The following is a 20,648-nucleotide window of genomic DNA, read 5'->3' as shown; positions in this document are numbered from 1 at the left end:
ATGGTATGTTGGCATTTTCCCATGAACTAATTTCTTAAAAGGCCACCACTGGCTTTTGCAAAATGAATTCCTGAAGAAAGCCAGTGTGCACAGAGAGCACCCAGGCTGTTGCTTTTTGGTATGTGTCAAAGTGAAGGGATGGTCTTATCCCTTGTCAAAGCCTGGCAAGATCAGAGATTGTTTACACGGGAAAGAGTATGTGTGTGCCTAAAAGAACAGCTTCCTATCTGGTTGATCATTTGATAATTCTATTTGTCATCATTTTCACCAGTTTTCATTCATAACCAGCTGGGTAGCAAAAAACACTGTTCCCCAAATTGAGGTGGTGAATGGGTTTGAGCTTCCAGGTGAAACTTGGATTGTCAAAATAAAAGCCAATGAGGTTGATTATTTGATGTGTTGAACCATCGCGGCTTTGGATTCGTTGTTCCGAGGACGATTGTAAGCATTTACTCTCAGAGACTCAATCAATGTTAATAATTACCGCGGCAACTCATGGTAAATTTCCAACTTTATAATCTCTGTAATCGCAAAATGCACAACGAAAAGCCATAAAACACTTACAAGAAAAGGAATATGCTAAAAACCTACTGAACTCGCAAATATGATGGCAGCTCTGTACATTTTCAGACTGGAAGAAAAGCGACGAACAAGTTACGTTTGATGTCACAGACAAGTATGACATGTTATCTTGAACTTCTGACGCGCTAATTTGGGGCCCTGAATTGCATTCTAAAAATTACGTTCAGAATAGGCATCCCATGTATATTATTGTGCATACTTTTGCTCATCCAAAATGCTGAAAAAAACCGATTTTTGGAACGATCTTATAATGTCACAGCATATTTTAAAGGATTTTTAGCTTGAAAATGCTATACACAATCCAATAACATGTCAGTTTTTCTGAAAACTGTCCTATATGTGAAACAGTTCACATGTGGTAATAAACATTAAGCCAATGCTATATATATAACATCTTTAAAATCTTGATTGTACCAAGCTTTGATGGAATGTTTTACGCACTTGACCAGGAAAAAAGCAAACAGCTACCAATAAAAATTATTGCAACACAACAAAATACAATGGCATGAAAATGCTGCCTGTCACAACTTAACTTAAAACAGATGGTGTCAGGAAAAAATTCTGTCAGGGATTTTAATGGGTTGTGGCAGAGTTGCACCCCTTAGAATAATTGTGCAATGAGGGGATTTCAGGGGGCATAACATATGTGGCTACTGGTCACTTCAGGCAAGCGATCATGGTGGCAGTAAGTAGCTCAGATGCGCATATCATTGAGTGGATACTGCACAACATGGACATCGGTCCAATAATAGGAACCACAGTGACAAATGAGCCCTGATGTATATTGTGTACAGTATCCACTCGAAAAATGGTGGCAGGGAGTATGTTGCTGTATCAGCGAGGGTTCGACCCCCAAATTTGGCGAAAGATTCATTTCCCAGAGTCAACTTTGTACAGACTCTCCTAGGTGTCGGAACACCCCTGTGAGCACGCATGCACAAGATAAAGATCCCAAGCTCACATCGAGTCTCAGGGTTTGCAAACATGAATACACCCAAGCATGAAAAAGAAAGAAAAAAAGTTGGGTGGCGACGTATTGTATAGCAGCTTGCTTTCCCCAGTGAAAAAGCAGCCCGAATTTGCATGAGGGTAACCTCACAAGATGATATGATACCTTATCCTGATCCTTATCCTACATATGCATATCAGGGTTCATTTTTTACTGTCATGCCCATTATTGCTTGGCTCATGTAATCTTAGGCGCAATGTGTTTGCCCTCACTGTTTGTAAGGGGTGCAACTCCTCCACAGCCCATGAAAATCTTGACAGAGTTATTCTCTGAAAATTCAACTAAATAAACCACGGCTGGCAGTGCATGTGAGCAATGATTAAGTCGTGAACTAAACATCATTCATATCTAACTTAGGGAATACACATACGGTCTCAAATCAAACAATAAATAGAATCATATGGAAATTTAAAAAAAAATACACACTAAACTGCAAAAACAAGTAAAATACAGGAAACGTTAAAAAACACACTTTCACTGGGTTTTTTCTTCAAGAGTAAGGGAAAATGTTCAATGTCTTTTCTGTGTAATCACACATTTTTGATAAAAACCTCTAAAAGAAATAATCCTACAACATCTGCATATAGCCTCTGCTAAATAACTCAAAAGAAAAAAAAAACAGAAAGAAAAAAGGTAATTTTTTAGCAGCCATGCAGGAGAAATATTGTGAACATTCAAGCATCGAATAATGGATAACTGAAACTTCCCCCAGCAAATGGATCAACAGGCCATCTTGATTGAGTCCAAAACGGCATATCATCACAAAGACACAAATACCCGGTTTATGTTTGATTCAGCAGTAAAAGCGGAATAATCAGCAAACAATCACAGACATTATTTTGAGTATTTGTTTCATAAAGCAAAATCTCATTTGAGCATGAACTTCAAAAATTGAACTGTCATGGACAAGACATTGCCCCCCTCCCTTTACACAACTAAAAACAAAAAACAAACATACACAAAACACAAATCCCAAAACACTGAGAAGATCAGCATGGAGGAATGAGCTGATGTCATCACATCTGTGAGCTGAGATGAAATGCAAGCCAAACACCAATGCCCCAAAGAACGATAACTGGAATTGAGATGCCACTGAATACTTTTAGAGTATAAAGCAAGCATCTTGGAAAGCAAGGTCAGTTGATAAAAAGGTAAATCGGTAACAGGTTCATAAGTTAGCTTTCAAAATCTTTAGTGAGTGTAAAACTTCAAGCAAGAAGAATTGGCTTGAAAATACAAAAGGCAGTTACAGTAGTTCAGCCCACAAATAGACGAAGATCAAGATTTTTAAAGCATCAGTTTTTAAACGAGAGACTTGATGACATAGGAGCTGATAAAACAAAAGACGAACACTGTTTATCATTAAACTCCAGACATAACACAGAAATCCTCAAACAAAGTTCTCGTCGCTGTGGGAGCAGATGAGAAAGGAGTCCATCAGCTGTGGTTGAATTAATTGCCTGTAGTCCACAGGCCGGATCCCCTCTATGCCACTGGTACTGCAGATTTTACGCAGTGCCGCCTGGAAAAAAAACCACACAAAATACTATATAAATAAGCTGTATAGTTTTGTACCCCTGTTTTGAAGTTATTTTTGGTTAGCTTGTTTGTTTTGTCTTTTCTATTGCTTTAGTTATATCTACTTACTTTGTGCTAACATTTGAAGATGTGTCTTCAATGAATCCCACTGACAAAATCTATCATTTCTCTATGTAAAGTTAGATGAAGAGAAGGCATACTTCTTTAGCTTTGACGGTAACAACACTGTTTTATATGGAATAAAAATAACATTGAACAAACTGTTAACCCCTTCACTGCCCACCCCGTACTAGGTACGTGGTCATTTTCGGTTTGTCGTACGCCCATAACCGTACCTAGTACGGGGGATTTACATCAGCAACATTTCAGGACATTTCTGAAAACTAAATGGGAGGTAACCACTGTCCAAGCACTTGTAGGGGTTCTAAACACAGTTCTTTCCCATTGACCGTTCGGATAAGTTAGTACCACGTGGTGAAAACTGTGTTAGAAGTGTAGAACCGATCTATATGATTCACAATGGCGGCCGAAAGTCAGACCTCAACTCGTAGACCTGTTTTGAAGCGATACAGTGTTCTGGAAGCTCTACAAGAAGTGATTTATGGATTACCACACAGAAGAATACTTTTATGGGCTGTAATGTGAGTACCTGATGTTTGACACCAGTTTTAGCAGTGTTTTGTGTGGTTTTACATGCTGCAATGTGTGTGTGTAAGTCCGCAAACTGTAATTTTTGACAAAAATGGTCATTATATCAATGTTTACTATAACAATCACAAACAAAGTCCAATGATCATGTCATCCTATAATAGCCAAGGGTATAAGCAAAACACATGCCAAAGATCTAAGAGATATTTCAATAAATGATCGAGCAGTGAACAGATTAGTGAACCTACCAAAGAAAGCGAAATTTTGCCTTGGCACACAGCAATACCAAAATGCTGTTATACTGTGGCAGTGAAGGGGTTAACTCTTTCAACACGTCCACCCTATGACATGACTATACACTCAGAACGCATGCGCCAAAGCATATAAATAGCCTGCTGACAACCAAAATTGGGACATTTTGAAAAAAATATTGTATTTTGAAAAAAATATTGTAAAAAAACTAGTACATGTGGGGATTTACTTTTTGCACACAATTAAAGAAAGATTTTTCATTGTTTCAGAAATGTACTTTGTATTTGTCAAAAGGCTTGTTGTGTTTGTGTGGTATGCTATTGAAAATGTCAATAAATAGCCTGCTGACAACCAAAATTTGAAAATTTTGAAAAAAATATTGTATTTTGAAAAAAATATTGTAAAAAAACTAGTACATGTGGAGACTTACTTTTTGCACACAATTAAAGAAAGATCTTTCATTGTTTCAGAAATGTACTTTGTATTTGTCAAAAGGCTTGTTGTGTTTGTGTGGTATGCTATTGAAAATGTCAACAATTTAAATAAAAAAAAGTCCAGAGGCACCACATAAATACTACAGACATGTTTGAAAATATGCACAAAATGTTGTTAGTGAATACTCAAAAAAGAATTTACTAACCTGAATGATACAATGAGATGACTGGGTGATGACTATGATGAATATATCCATGTAGAAGAAAAGAAACACGTTGCTGTCACAGTATTTACAGTGCCACAGAGCACAGCTCAACGCAAAACGCCACACCACATTCCAGGCACCAGAATCGAGTCCCATTGCGTTGGGTTTTATCCATAGAAGAAAAGAAACACTTGCTGTCACAGTATTTACAGTTTTTGTATAAATGACTTGTTTAGAACTCGGTTTATGCACGGAGAACATCCTTCTTTGTGTGCCACACTTCGAAGCACGGCTCAACACAAAGCGCCACAGCCATGTGGCCACAGAACATTCCCGGCACCAGAATCGCGTCCGTCCGCTTGCATTGGGTTTTGGCCAAAGTAGCATTGACACCTCGAGCTCTTGATTTGGCTAACTCATTCACCCTCATCACTCACTTATCCATCTATCACAACACCACTGTTTCATGCACACACAGTCACTACCTTCCTTCTGCACGCCGCTTCGCTTCGCAACAACACTGACAACTCGCGACATTTTGGAATCCTAAATATGAAACTAAGGCATGGGTTGGTCCCGTCAATGACCTGTAGTATCCAAACTAACCAATGAAATCAACTGTTCTGGGAGTTATTTGTCGCGTATGGTAATGCAGCCGACCTCTGAACCTATGACGTGGGTTTTCGTATGGAAAATCCCCAGCGTGGTATTTTCCACTTCCAACGCTACTATTAAGGCGGTGTGTGGCAAAGCGACTCACGCACCTTACGCACGGATTCTGGCGACGTGCTGACAACGGCATGATCAGTGAACGCTTGTATTCGGGCGGCGCGTCGCGAAAAAGTTAAAGAGAGGTGGAGAGAAAATTTGAAAAAACATTTTGTCCTAAGGCAGTCTTACGCCTGAGGTAGTGCAGGAAAATGACAGGCGCGTGAAGTGGGCTACACTTTTGCTGTACTCACCAAGCAAGCCACTAGCACTGCATCACTTCTGTTCCGTGCCTCTCCTTGTCGACATAATTCCACTAGGCGAGGGACAGCTGAAAAGCAAAAACAAGAAATACTCATCGCATTTGACATCCTTTAAGGACTTTTCTAGCTATGTCAAATTTCAACAAAAATACAGTAATACAGTAACTTGAGTAAGCATGCGATAAAACACAAACCTAAATGAACAGGAGCACAAGCTTCATTTGTTATATTTTCTGTATCACTAAGTTATAAACAAAAGCCACTGCACTCAAAGGATGTCAACCTGTTTATAAATGTTCAACAATAACTCTCTTATGATAAGTGGCCTGATGTTCCACAGCCCAAATCGAGCTACCTTTGGTGTGTATGACATGTTGAGTGCTGGCACCACTCTGACAGAGGCGGGAGAGAGCGATGGCAGCCTTTTGCTGAACTCGTTCACAGGCAGCCAGCTCGGCCTTACCCGCTCGAGACACGGGGCGTTCATGCAGAAATCGAATCATTAACTCCACGCCTCCCTGCTGTCGTATGTCAGCCTGGCAGACTGGGTGCGCGGCCATGTTGGCCAGAATGGTTGCCACCTGAACACAATCACATCTAACTGTTCACATTAGTCACAGTACACTGAAATCTCTAGTCTGCGTTGGTTACCAAATGTCTACATGAAATGAAACAATAGTCCAGCGGATAGCTAGGGCTTCCTTATCCTACACCTCACACAATAGCGCATTTATCATTAAAACCATGCTACATCTTTCTCTTTATGCTGGAAAGGAGCACACACTGTGGAGAATAAACTTTTTGTGTGTTGAAATTATGTAAGAAACTACTCTGAACTGATTTGACTTTTAATTAAAAATCTGTCAATAACACTTTGCAGAGTGTGACACAACTGAGCCTCACATCACTGGGAATAAGGAAGCTTTATGTTTTCTTGAATTTTGTTCTGCGCTAAAAGTGAATGTCAAATTAATATTCTGTAGGCCTGGGCAAACAGAACGTAACTTTGTATTTGTTCAAAAATAAATAAACTGAATTTGAACTTTTCTTAAAGAAGATAACTGTCTTTTGGATTATGTTTATCAATGTTTTTTCTGCAATAAAATGCTTGTCTTTTTGAGTCTACAAGAAGTTCATTAAATAGAAGTAATCAACAACCATAAAATGCAGTCAATGCAGGGTGATACAGCACCCTTTCGGCTTTCCCAAAAAGCCGATGGTACTAAAAATAGAATAAGTAATTCTGGGAAACAGATCAAGCGAAATACTCTATCATTCTGCAACCTTTCAATTAACTTGATCTTCCAAACACCACTCAAAAGCTTTGGAAAAAAGAGAAGAGTTTAGAAAGATAAAAAGAAAGTTGAAAGATAAAAACAGCTGTAACAAATTATTTGCTTAGGATGCAGGGGCGGGGATGTAGCTCAGTCGGTAGCGCGCTGGATTTGTATCCAGTTGGCCGCTGTCAGCGTGAGTTCGTCCCCACGTTCGGCGAGAGATTTATTTCTCAGAGTCAACTTTGTGTGCAGACTCTCCTCGGTGTCCGAACACCCCCGTGTGTACACGCAAGCACAAGACCAAGTGCGCACGAAAAAGATCCTGTAATCCATGTCAGAGTTGGGTGGGTTATAGAAACACGAAAAATACCCAGCATGCTCCCTCCGAAAACGGCGTATGGCTGCCTAAATGGCGGGGTAAAAAACGGTCATACACGTAAAATTCCACTCGTGCAAAAAAAACCACGAGTGTACGTGGGAGTTTCAGCCCACGAACGCAGAAGAAGAAGAAGCACCCGCACTACCGGATTTGCGGTCAGGTGCTCTACCATCTGCACTAACAGGATGAACTGTCAATCAGGTCAAAAAGGAGAAAGTTTTACTTCGAGAGTTACTACATGACCAATCACCGAAGGGGACTGATGTCATTTTACAAAAAGGATTTCCCGACCCAGAATTCCCTCTTGATTGGAAAAATGTAATTATTTTTTGGGTTTAATGATGCCCTATGTTCGGTTTATTATGCACAGAGCGGCAACCAGTTGCAAACAGGCGTCGATAGAGACAATGAAGAGAGAAGAGTACTTTTAAGTTGATAGGCTTGTGGTCTAACCAATTAAGTTCTTCTTCTTCTGCGTACACTCATGTTTTTTGCACAGTGGGTTTTTACATGCATGACCGTTTTTACCCTGCCATTTGGGCATCCATACCCCAATTTCGGAGGTTGCATGCTTGGTATTTTCGTGTTTCTATAACCCAATGAACACGGGACATGAATTACAGGATCTCTTCCATGAGCACTTGGTCTTGTGCTTGTGTGTACACACGAAGGGAGATAAGGCACTATAGCAGGTCTGTCACATAAGTTGACCTGGAAGATCTGATGAATCTACAACCTTAACCCACCAGGATATTCGAACACTCTACCTTCGGCATGGGCCATTACATTCGTCAGATTAAGTTTTACTGACCTGGTCTTTGGCGAAAAGGGACCTGGCTTTTGGCGCAGACGAAGCTTTGATGAGTAACTGTGGAGCGTCCAACTCCAGCAACACACTGTAGGCCTGGGAATGGAGGAACGTGATGTTTGCAGTGGCTGCTGCCGATAGCAGGAACACTTCATGGCTCAGTGTCCTCTGACACAGTTCTGTAGTCAGAACAAAAAATAAAACAATTGTTTGTTTAGGAGATAAATTTCAGAACATACCGACAGTCAACTAAGCATTGAAAAGTAACAGCAGCTGAAGCAGGACCAAGCAGCAAAGTATCTTCAAAGAAATTTAAAGATAACTCTTCTCCAAAATCATTACAAAGGTAACTGTAAACTAATTTAAACAGCAGGCAGATGCAAACAAAGACTGAACATTTTTCATAATTCATTCACATAGGGTTTTGATCAGACTGAAAAGTAACAAATAATCTTCATCTGCTATTTTTCCCACAGTAAAAAATGTTGCAAAGCAAAGCATACACAAAGCTTTCCACATCCTCACATAACTCCTCCTCCTATATGGCAGGATGATTGAAAACGGTCATACATTGTACACTTAATCATCCAATGTTGATGACAGTCATTTTCTCTGCACCAAGTGACCGTGCGAATGATAAGCACGGATACGCCCAACAACAACTGACGTTTATGACAACATACAGGTTCCAATGACTTACGCAGCAGAGCTTGAAGCAGTCTCTGCAGATCATGCAACAAAACGCCCAAATGCTGGCCGTGCTGAAGGGAAGGGGAAGTAAGCTGGGCCACCACGCCAGCTGCCTCTCCTTGCACTACTTCCCCTGATGACCCACTTTCACACAGCACATCCACCAACAGCTCCACTCCCCTTTCCTGAAAGGCAAGTACACACAAGCTTTAGAACTGACGAGAGTCATTTAACCATGTTCAGAAATAACTGTCAGGATTTCCAAACGACATGGAAAAGTTTAAACAATTGAAAAATAGCGCTAACAATGTACATACATTATGTGACTGCTTGCCTTTCATGAGGGGGGAGTGGGGAAATGATATCACATAAGTAGCTTAGCACTAACAACTGGTGTCAGATCACTCATCATTGTTTGAAATATGGTTTCATAACAGTCAGCAAAGCTAGTGGGGTCAAATCAGCTAGCACCACACAGACAAAAACTTGTTTAAAATTGGCCCTGCCAAAGACGGGCGCATTAGCCGAGTGGATAAGACATCGGCCTCCTATACGGAAGGTCGCGGGTTCAAATCCCGGCCGCGCCTGGTAGGTTTAGGGTGGAAATTTTTCTCATCTCCCAGGTCAACTTATGTGCAGACCTGCTAGTGCCTAATGGCGAAAACACACAAGCACAAGACCAAGTGCGCATGGAAAAGATCCTGTAATCCATGTCAGAGTTCGGTGGGTTATAGAAACATGAAAATACCCAGCATGCTCCCCCTAAAAATCAGCTTATGGCAGCCTGAATGGAGGGGTAAAAACGGTCATACACGTAAAAACCCACTCGTGCAAAAACATGAGTGAACATGGGAGTTTCAACCCATGAACAAAGAAGAAGAAGGCCCTGCCAAAAACAGAAATGGGTTCAGATCAACTATTTCGGCCGTGTACTACCTTCTCAAACTCGGTGATGCATTCCGGTGCACAGCAAATGGTGGCCAGTGCTCGCAGTGCCTGTGAGCGTGTGAAAGTCAAGGTCTCTCGTCGACACACATCCAGCAAGCCTCTCACTCCTCCCTCCTGAATGAATAAAACATCCGCATGAACGTCCTGTATTTACTGTCGTTATAGATACTGGACAACCAAAAATCTACCATCACAGATCTTTCAATGATTTAACATCCACTTCAGGTATTTGGTCATTTCATGACGCTGGCTGTTGGTGTACAGACATTTCTTTCATGATATCATTTTAAGTCTTCACTTTAGAATGAAGATTGTAACCTTCAATCAAAGATAGTATGATGAAAGATTAATGTCAACAGAATAAATCAGGCTAGGGACTTTGACCTTTTTTCTTCTTACTAAATACTAGACACTCCACAATATTTTGTTTTTGTCATCATTTTCACGAGTTTCATTCACAAACACCTGGGAAATAAATCTCATGTTCCCCATGCAATAAATCCCCGGTTACCATAGTTGCAGGAAGCAGGTTATACATGGATAATCAAAAGCAAACCCAATAGAAACGCTCGGGGATTCTTCGGCTCTTTTCATTGGCGTTTCCCCAGACCTAAACAGACGACACGACACTGCTTTGCAAAGTTTCACAAACGAACTGGCAAACTGGCAAAAGTAAACAAAAAACAAAACTACTTCATGAAAGGTCATAAATTCATCATAAACAAATGAAACCTACCGATATGTTTTGTCTTCTTACAAAGTCATGGAGTGCGTGTAGCTGTGTTTCGATACACAGACGTTCGGAGAAACACGAACGTCAAGTTCAAATCAAACCAATTGACCCCTGACACACATATTTTGACCCGTGCACAAGACGTTGTATCGATAAACAAAGCGCAAATAAGAAATAATAATAAAAGCAAAGAAAATAGCAACAAGACATGCAAACATCTAACAAAGCCGAACAAGCAGAATGACAGGTCTAATGAAAAACAAAGAGGCACCGAGTCGGAAACAAGATCGCGATTCTTTCCTTCGCTGCACGACGCAAATCTTCTGTGACCTTTGACCCAACGTAGCTTCCACATTCGATCACTAAGCTTAATATTTACAACTGAAAGCCGAGGGGGTGGAATACCGAGATGAACCTACAGAACTGTGCATCCTCAAACCTGACATATTCATCCCAACATTTTATGAACTCAAAAACACAGAAAGTTGCTTACACACGCCAGCTTTGATTGCCAGTGATTATCAAAACGGAACTCGTGTGGTTATCAAAACGATACTCGTGTTTCAAAGCATGGCTCCCTGTGTTGATTGTGCACTTATTTTCTCACTACCAAAATGATGACAAAAACGATGTTTGGATGTTTGTTGTCAGACCAGCTTTTTTGTCGGTCCTCAGGGGGCATATCAACTTTTGTTTCATATTTATTGACCGCGGCCTTCGGTCTTGGTCAATAAATATGAAACAAAAGACGATATGCTCCCCCTCGGACCGACAAAAAAGCTGGTCTGTCAACAACCCATCAAACATCTTATAATGTTTACCACCAATATCTGTACATTATCTCAAGGACAATGTTTGTTCAACATTCAGAGAAATCATGTGGCTAATCACTGACAACTTTATCATTCTTACTTTTTCTACACTACACATTTAATTTCTTACATCTTGATACTTTTTAAAACATTTGTTGCAAAACTGTTCACTGAATAATTCATCCTCTCGGTTACCCATTGACCCAGACACAGCATTATCACTGACCTTTGGTGCATCAACGCATGAGCTGTTCTAATTGTTCATATCTTTTATTTTTCAGCCGAATTTAAAAGTAGTGCACATGACCTAGATGTGGCAAAGTTAGCATACTGACCCTTGCTAGGATGAAACACATGTGTTCCCCCTCCAGGCCCAGGCCAGTGATGCAGGATATGGCTGCATGGACAGTGGTCAGACTGCTGCCGTTGGTCAGATTGTCCACTGCAAACAAAGCAACAATCTTTGAATTCAGACGTGAACATTGCTTTTTCTTTTTTTTTTAGATACCCTGTTCATTGGTGTGTGCATGTGTGAGTCAAGTGTGCGTGTGTGTGTTTGTGTGCAAGTGAATGAGAGAGAGTGAGAGATAGAGGAGAAAAAGAGAGAGAAACAAGGGTGTGCACATGCATGTGTGTATGTGAAATGATCTCCTGTTCAAACATACAAGCTTACATATGTGCCAGGTGAATGAAGAACTCACCAGGTAGTACATGTATTAGGAATCGTCATTGGCATCAAATGTTGCTACAACATGGAAAGCACATATTTGCATGTACATATATATATCTCTCAAGTACAAAGATGTGCAGGTGCTCACAGGTTTTTTTCCCACTCTGCATCGAATAACAGCATTTCTCCAAACTCACTTACTGACAATTGCAGGTATGAAAGTTAGGTAGAAAAAAATAAAAAGTTGGGGGTCCAGGGGGCTGCAGGAAAATCAAAGTATTTTAGTAATTTTTCACACAAATCATGCAAGGAAAAGTAAAAGATCAAATCATCTTTAAAAGTTTTCACCTGAACTCTTTCTTTTAAATACAGTATCAAGAAAAGTCAGAAACCATTCTCAAAATCCTGAATTCTCGTGTGGATTCAAATTCCCATTAAGAATTTGGGATTTTGAATCCCTGCAATACTCAAAATCTTCCCTTTGGAGCTACCACTACCTCATTGGCCAGTCTCCCCACAAACATCTCCTCTCCTCTTTTTTCATGTTTTAGCATCAAACAAAAGAAGAAAAACAGTTTGTGAGGACCAAGGTTGACACTGTACCAATCTTCTGCACAAGGTGTCCAAGGGTGGCGTCCACAAGGCGGCTGAAGGACTGACCCAGGAAAGTCAGCTGGTTAACCAGGGGAATCTTGTTGCCATGGGTATTGTCCCTTCCATCACCATCTGTATCACAAAAACTGAAGAACAAAAACTCAGATATACTTTTAATAAAAATCAATTGTGAGAAAAAGTTAATAATATTAGAACTAATGAACAAGCAAAATACATGTACACAGACACACACGAACAACTATTTAACAAAATTCAACACAGACATGCTTTAAGAAAGACGTTACATTACAACCATAAACATGATAAAGGGCCATGCATATTTCAAGGACAAACTCTTTCAAAGCTGTTCCTCATAAACTGAATTTGTCTTCAGCCAAGAAATATAGTTTTTTTTGTTATCACAAGTTCTTGTCTTACCTTGCAGACTGTTCAACCAGTTTGGAACTTTCTCCCATGACCATATCTTGTTGCTAAAAAGAAAAAAAGAAAGTAAAATAGATGAAAAATCACCAGAATCTAGTAATAATGGATAACATTTATTCAATTTAGCCCATTGCCATAGTCTTAAAAAAAAAAGAAAAAAAAAAGCATAAATAAAAAAATAAATAAAAGCAACAACAACAAAAACAAGTTTTATGAAGCGATATCATTATCAAAACATATAGTCAATATATCTGCGAGACTGAACCTTAAACATCAACACTAAAAACCACGAAGACTAAATGTAAGGCTTGCCTATAGCCCAAACCCAAAAACAGATCGCACTCGTCTAGCAAAGCATGCAAACGTAGTATCGAATTTGCATGGACCAATTTGTTAAATTCTGTTGTAAGCACATTTTCAGAGTAAACATGACATATCTTAATATTTGGAATTCAGACAAAGAAAAAGAGTACAATGCAATACTTTCTACATCCCTTTACACTGAAAATTCAATTCAAAGTGCTCACCTCCAACACATAGACCGGGACATCTTTTAACCTGGAGTTGCAGGTGTGTGTGAGACACTTGATGTGCTGTGTTACTGTCACTGCATTCTCATGTAGCTTCTGCCAGCAACAGTTTTCAAAGCATCTGGGAATATACAAAAAGTAAGTGAACACTAGCAGTACATACATGTGTACCAGGCTAAACATAGTAGGCAGTTTGAAATAAATGTTATCAGCTTTACATGTACAGAGCAACCTCCCATAACAACCCCTCCTAATAACGACTTCCACCTTTTCACCAGGTAATGTCAAAGTTCGTAATTACCCAGCACATGCTCATCATTAGTCATGCATTGCAGACAGCTATCATGTGCAACAGTCAGTTGTGTGTGCCAAGTATTGGGCCGCCTCCCATAAACCATCAGTTTGTGGCCATGGACACTGTCAGGCACTTACACACAGTACAAACACCCTTCCGTTTAAACATTTACCGCTAGAGAACACCCTACGTGCCCTCCATAAAGAGTGAACATTTTTCAAAGAATGTATTTTTGCTTGGACAGAAATTGGACGCCTCATTATGGCGCTAGATCTAACTTTTAAAAACTAAATAATAAATTGACAGCTTGTTAGACAAACATTGTTAAAACACGAAAGAATTCTTTTATCATCAAAACAAAGTCAGTACAGTTCAAAGTTTTAAAAGTGTTAAAGTCGGGAGCCCGGATGTATGTCAAGCAAACTGGGTGAAAGAGTCAGCTGGTGCATGCCACTTGCAGCTCTTTTGACTTGATGACAGAGAAGTGGGCTACCAACAACGAAACAACTTTGGCTTTAAAAAAAAAAGCTGGTCGACTGAGATTTCAACCATTTGAAGTGATACTGTTAGTTGCCGTGTCTGTGTAGATTAAGTATTGATCCACACGTACTTCCGCGACATGGATATTATTACATCAAATGAGCTGCATCTTACCATTGCCCAAGCAGACACATTTTCTAATAACCGCTAGTTTCTTTGAAGACGCTGCCACTCGGTTTGTGTTACTATCAGTCATTTGTTGTATTTTTCATTCAGAGGTACACAATAACATGCAATTGCAGATACAGAGTCGCATGGAAACCACAAATTGTCGACTAAATTCATCATGTACTGTACCTGTACATGAAAAAAAAAGGAAAATGGGTCACACGGGGCCACAATGGCTTGGGGGTTGAATAAACCACGAGAACTGATGTGTGGTTTACCAATGTTAAATACCCATTGAAGTAAACTGTGTTATTTGATGCTGTTAAATGCTATTGCAAGTGTGGTCCATAAGATTAGAATTGCTTATTTCATGACGGGCGGGGATGTAGCTCAGTTGGTAGCGCGCTGGATTTGTATCCAATTGGCCGCTGTCAGCGTGAGTTCGTCCCCACGTTCGGCGAGAGATTTATTTCTCAGAGTCAACTTTGTGTGCAGACTCTCCTCGGTGTCCGAACACCTCCGTGTGTACACGCAAGCACAAGACCAAGTGTGCACAAAAAAATCCTGTAATCCATGTCAGAGTTCGGTGGGTTATAGAAACACGAAAATACCCAGCATGCTTCCTCCGAAAACGGCGTATGGCTGCCTAAATGGCGGGGTAAAAAACGGTCGTACACGTAAAATTCCACTCGTGCAAAAAACACGAGTGTATGTGGGAGTTTCAGCCCACGAACGCAGAAGAAGAAGAAGAAGAAGAAGCTTATTTCGTGAAAGATTCCATCGTTCTGCAAACCTTATGTGAGGCGGAGTGGGGCTTTAATTACGTCTACACATGAACATTTGTAAGACTAAGAGCCTACCTGAACAGCTGTGCAAAATCTTCACTGATTTTATCCGCTTCATCTCTCAGGGCATCAACATGATCTGCAGAACAAACAAACAATAAAATGCCTTTAAGTTATAACAAATAAATCACACAATATAAATGAAATAATGTGTTCTGACATTTTTGTACAGAAAACATACAAAGACAATAAAAACGGAGGAAAGAGAGGGAACATTTTTTTCATAGAAAACAACATAAGGTGTCTGAATCTTTTCCTCTACCTTTTAGTTCTTTCACTGCATCAGTCCCATCTGGCTGCTGACTCTGAGACTGGAGAGGTTTCCCCTGCAGAACACTCATACACTCTATCTCTGTCATATTCCTCAGGTCCAGGAGCCACTGAGTTACAGCCCCACTTTTCTTGTTGCTGTTTAACAGTCAGACAAAAGAATCAATCATGTTTACAAAGCAGATGAATTTACATGCGAAAGCAAATAATAACATTCATTCCCTTTCCAAATTATGTTAGAATTATCTCATCACAGCATTTTTATCTCCCATAGGATAGGTGACTTTGCTAATCTATATAGCTACCACAACATACATGTACTAATTAACACCCATCAAAATCTACAATTCACTAAAATGATTCAAATTAATTGATAAGAAAATCACTATAGCCATGAAAGAAATTGTATTCTCTTTAGGCTTTTTTAATCGCACGGCTAAATCTATATTTATATTAGAGAGAGAGAAAGAGAGAGAGAGAGAGAGAGAGAGAGAGAGAGAGAGAGAAATTTATAATGAGAGTGCTGCTAAAAATCCAAAAATGTGCACTCATTGCAATAGCTTGTACTTTCGAAGAAAAGTTAAATATAGATTGACGTCAAAAGCGAGAATGCGGAAAAATTACGTCATGAGCAAGGGAGGTCATCCTTTACTCTGTGTGTCTCTGCTGCTTACATTCCAACGTGGAATTTTGAAAGCAGCGAGCACAATAGAGCAGAAGGAAGAGGTGGGGGGAGGGGGTAAGATTTAGATCCAGAGAGAACTCTTCACAGACAGCCTACCGGGAAGTCAAACCCCTTTCGGAGCTGATTGCAACATTGATCAAGAATAACCCGATGAAAGTTAACAATCTCAAAAGGATTGAGAACTCACCGAAGTGCATTTAAGGGCATTCTCAAAGAGTGCTGAACCTGAAAAGGTCCGCTTTTTGTTCAACCAAGACTGCTACCGGTTTCGAGCTGAGAAGCTCTCATCAGGCAGTCTCTTGGCATAAAACGGAGAAGAATTCTCAAACTTCTATACAAAAGAGAAAACCACATTTCTGCAGTAGGCTCTCTTCATAGAAGAGAATCTTCACTTGATTCCCCTGTAACTGTCCGTGAAGAGTAAGAAAAAGAGTTTTGAAGTATCAGCAGCTGCTCTTAGTAACTTCTTAGTTGTTGAAGCAACGAAATAGAAATTTGTAATGAGAGCGCTGCTAAAAATGCCAAAATGTGCACTCAATCGCTTGTACTTTCGAAGAAAAGTTTAATATAGATTGACGTCAAAAGCGAGAATGCGGAAAAATTACGTCATGAGCAAGGGAGGTCATCCTTTACTCTGTGTGTCTCTGCCTCTTACATGATGTAATTTTTCCGCATTCTCGCTTTTGACGTCAATCTATATATCAAAGTTTGAGTTAGAATTTTGTCATCACCTTTTAATTTTCCGCAGCAGATCCATGTTGCTTCTGTTTTAGTCTTCTTATCTGTAAGCGTATAAGCTGGCCTTTGAACTACAGATTTCAGACATGCAGGACTTAATATCTTTAAGTCTCCAGCATGTTTGGCACAGCTGTCAGGTTGACTTGTCTTTCTTGCATCGGGTGAATAGACATTTCCTCGTGTGTCTGATCAGCAGGATCTTTCCATAATCACTGACCGCCACAAGAAACTTGCCTCTTGGGACACATTCTGAAAGGACATAAAAATGAAATTACGTGTCAGTGTCACTATGGCATTATTATGAGTTATTTCTAATATGCTGACTGTTAGCAAATGATAACAGACATGTCAAGAAAAAAGATATCAAGCATGAGCCTTTTAGGCGAATGCTGATATCGTTTGTGAGACATGTCTGTTATTATGAGTTATTTCTAATATGCTGACTGTTAGCAAATGATAACAAGACATGTCGAGAAAAAAGATATCAAGCATGAGCCTTTTAGGCGAATGCTGATATCATTTGTGAGACATGTCTGTTATCATTTGCTAACAGTCAGCATATTAGAAATAACGGTTTTATTACCGTTTAATTCGACCAAAAGAAATTTCGAAGCAACCCCGCGACTTAGACAGAACAGCCGCAATGGGAACTTGAGCGCTTCTACCTGATTATGCCTGTCAGTCAAAGAATTTTCGTGACCTGAGTCAGCCAATCAGAGTAACACACCTGACGTGATGAATATTCACAGGTCAAATGCCTTTGACACACAACAAATCTCACAAGATAAACCATGTTGAACATGCGTTTCGGTTGCTTCGCTTTTTTTCGTTGAACAGAGAGCGACAGATTTAGAACCGACTCCAGACGGATGGGAAATGACGTAAAGATACATTTGATGTAAAGCGAGTGGCGCAATTTCACTTGATTTTTCCGAACTTTGATCATTTAGATTTTAAGTGAGCGGTCGGCATTGCACACTCAGACGATGGGCGGTGCCTTGCTGTTCCGTTACGCACCCACCGACAAAACTCGCTTTTCGGTATTTTTTTAGATAAAGAGAGTATTACCTGACAGCATTTGAAGTGTCATTCTTTCTTTCTTTATTTGGTGTTTAACGTCGTTTTCAACCACGAAGGTTATATCGCAACGGGGAAAGGGGGGGAGAAGGGATAGAGCCACTTGTTAATTGTTCACAAAAGCACTAATTAAAAAATTGCTCCAGGGGCTTACAACGTAGTACAATATATGACCTTACTGGGAGAATGCAAGTTTCCAGTACAAAGGACTTAACATTTCTTACATACTGCTTGACTAAAATCTTTACAAACATTGACTATATTCTATACAAGAAACACTTAACAAGGGTAAAAGGAGAAACAGAACTCGTTAGTCGCCTCTTACGACATGCTGGGGAGCATCGGGTAAATTCTTCCCCCTAACCCGCGGGGGGTCTGAAGTGTCATTCTTTAGAATAAATCACGCTGATATTGTTGAATTACATTATTACTTTGTCTTGTTAATATTTAGCCTGAACGTTATAACATTTAGAGGGTCACCTAGAATCCGTCCTGATTGGTCAAAAAGCCATATGGGGCACTGAATTGGTAATAACATCCCACAATTGTAACCAGGGCCGGATCTGGGGGGGGGGGGGGGGGGGCCATCCAATGTACCTCTCAGAGAAAAAAAAATGTGGACGTTGGACCCCTGCCTTCAGTTGGAACCCCCCCCCCCCCCCCCCCCCCCTCAAACGAACTTGGTCCGGCCCTGGTAACTGTACGAAAATTGGTGAAAAATACAGTTTTAGTGAGTAGGGTTTTATAAGCAACGAGAGAGAGAGAGATCAAATCAAATCAAATCAAATCAAATTTTATTTTTCGAGGGTTGTGGCATAAGTAATACAACGAGCTTTTTTTCAACCAGCCCTCGCCCAGAGAGGGGACTAATCTAATCACATATTTACACGGATATTAACGTAGAAAAAAAGGTAGAAAAAACAACAACATATGAATATTTACACATTACATATTATACACAAATATAAAGCGTCGTATATGTAACGTAGTGAAAACAATGCTGAATACACATGCATGAGTAAATGTGTTATTAAAGCTTTGAGTGTTTTTGTGTGGATATAATGAAAACTGATGCTTTGGACAAATGAAAATATAACTAAACGAAGTCTTCCATCACTGTGATTTTTCGTAATTTAACATTAAATACAATGAAAGGTGTTTTTTGAAAGTATTGAGACTCATTGGGACTCTCACAAATTCCGGGAGAGAATTCCACAGGACGCTACCAGAATAGGCTAAGCTTGATTTGAAGAGATCTATCCTTGGAATTGGGACGTTAAACTTTCGGTTTGAGAGAGAGAGAGAGAGAGAGAGAGAGAGAGAGAGAGAGAGAGAGAGAGAGAGAGAGAGAGAGAGAGAGAGAGAGAGAGAGAGAGAGAGCGTGCCTATCAGAGTCAGACTGATACTGATAATGATAGTGATACTAGACTTAGTTATAAGAGTCGAGTTGTAAGAAACACTTACGTAGTTCTAACAACCTACTCGTGTATTGGACATAATGGCATTTGTTACATAGCAATGAACCAAAGTGGTGAAATACAGTATCAGCCCCCTACAAACTGTACAAATGACAAAAATAGCAGAATGTTCGCACTCACCTGTTGATTATTACGGGCACAGAGAATGTTTGTGGCCAAGCACAGAGCAACAGAGTAGCCTTCCTTGAATCAACACTTTTCGTGACGATTTATTAATATGCTTATTGTATCATTTGCTATTAATACAAAAGAAGTGCCTCCTGTAACAGCAACCTAGACCTTATAACACGATTAAAGAATTGAAACTAGATGGCGACGTCAATTTTTGAGAAAAATTGTATCTGAGTACTTTTTTGACGTCATCACTATATGAGTTGTTGTGACTCATACTTAGGTCCTTTCAACAAATCTTCCTCCTTTTCGAAAAGAAAAGTAGAAGCGCAGTAATCAGTCCTCTGTTCCAGACTTTGTAGAAGACATGGGTATTTGTTTGCCGTGCCTAAACAGTTCCTCGGCAGATTACGATCAACCCACACCAGTAAGCGTTGTTCTTTATTAAAACGTGGGGGTGTGGTCATGACTTAATGGCAAATTATGTTTCGGACGTGCTTCAAGTTCAACTTTCAAGGTGCTCGCAAGTCTTGTGTATCATGTATGACGATATGGCCAAGAATCTGTCAAGGAGTCCAAAAAGTGTTACAATTTTTAGACTTTTTTAAACCTCCTTAAATTTACATGAATAAACATCTCGGTATTCCTGTCCTTCAATTGCAGCATTTTATTTTCCAGTCAAGTGTTCGGTTTATCAAATATTTGCAGATAAAGCACAAATGACTGTATGTTACATTTACACCATAACATAATTTCAAGGTGCTGTCATTTTCCTAGGTTCAGCTTTAGGCAACTGTTTCACTATCCAATGGCTTGATGGCTGAATGTAGAGTTGATCTGTACTAAAGCAACACTTGAAAAAAGTTTCTCCTGTCTCAATATAAGCAAAATCATTTATCCGTTAGTTACTTTACACCAAAGCCCAGAATCAAAGTTACAATTCAACATTTACCTATTAGTATTTACACTGTTTTT

The 20,648-nt window shown here is 39.8% G+C and overlaps 1 protein-coding gene across 1 annotated transcript; it reads right to left on the bottom strand.

Moving 5' to 3' along the window:
• Positions 1–499: 499 nt before the first annotated feature.
• Positions 500–19,768, bottom strand: LOC138962505 (protein inscuteable homolog). The gene is made up of 14 exons (XM_070334343.1): positions 19,683–19,768; positions 17,001–17,256; positions 15,577–15,722; positions 15,330–15,393; positions 13,524–13,647; positions 12,991–13,043; positions 12,562–12,698; positions 11,624–11,730; positions 9,732–9,857; positions 8,806–8,980; positions 8,109–8,284; positions 5,997–6,222; positions 5,633–5,709; positions 500–3,113 (listed from the first exon to the last, which is right to left on the bottom strand). Exons 2-14 carry the CDS (start codon positions 17,024–17,026, stop codon positions 2,982–2,984), a joined length of 1,569 nt encoding a protein of 522 aa, XP_070190444.1. The 5' UTR covers positions 17,027–17,256; positions 19,683–19,768; the 3' UTR covers positions 500–2,981.
• Between the last annotated feature and the right edge of the window lie 880 nt (positions 19,769–20,648).

The sequence above is a fragment of the Littorina saxatilis genome, linkage group LG3, assembly GCF_037325665.1.
Source record: "Littorina saxatilis isolate snail1 linkage group LG3, US_GU_Lsax_2.0, whole genome shotgun sequence".
NCBI classification, from domain to species: Eukaryota; Metazoa; Mollusca; class Gastropoda; order Littorinimorpha; family Littorinidae; genus Littorina; species Littorina saxatilis.
The sequence above is the reverse complement of the archived record's forward strand: the minus strand, read 5'-3'. Positions and strand labels throughout refer to the sequence as shown.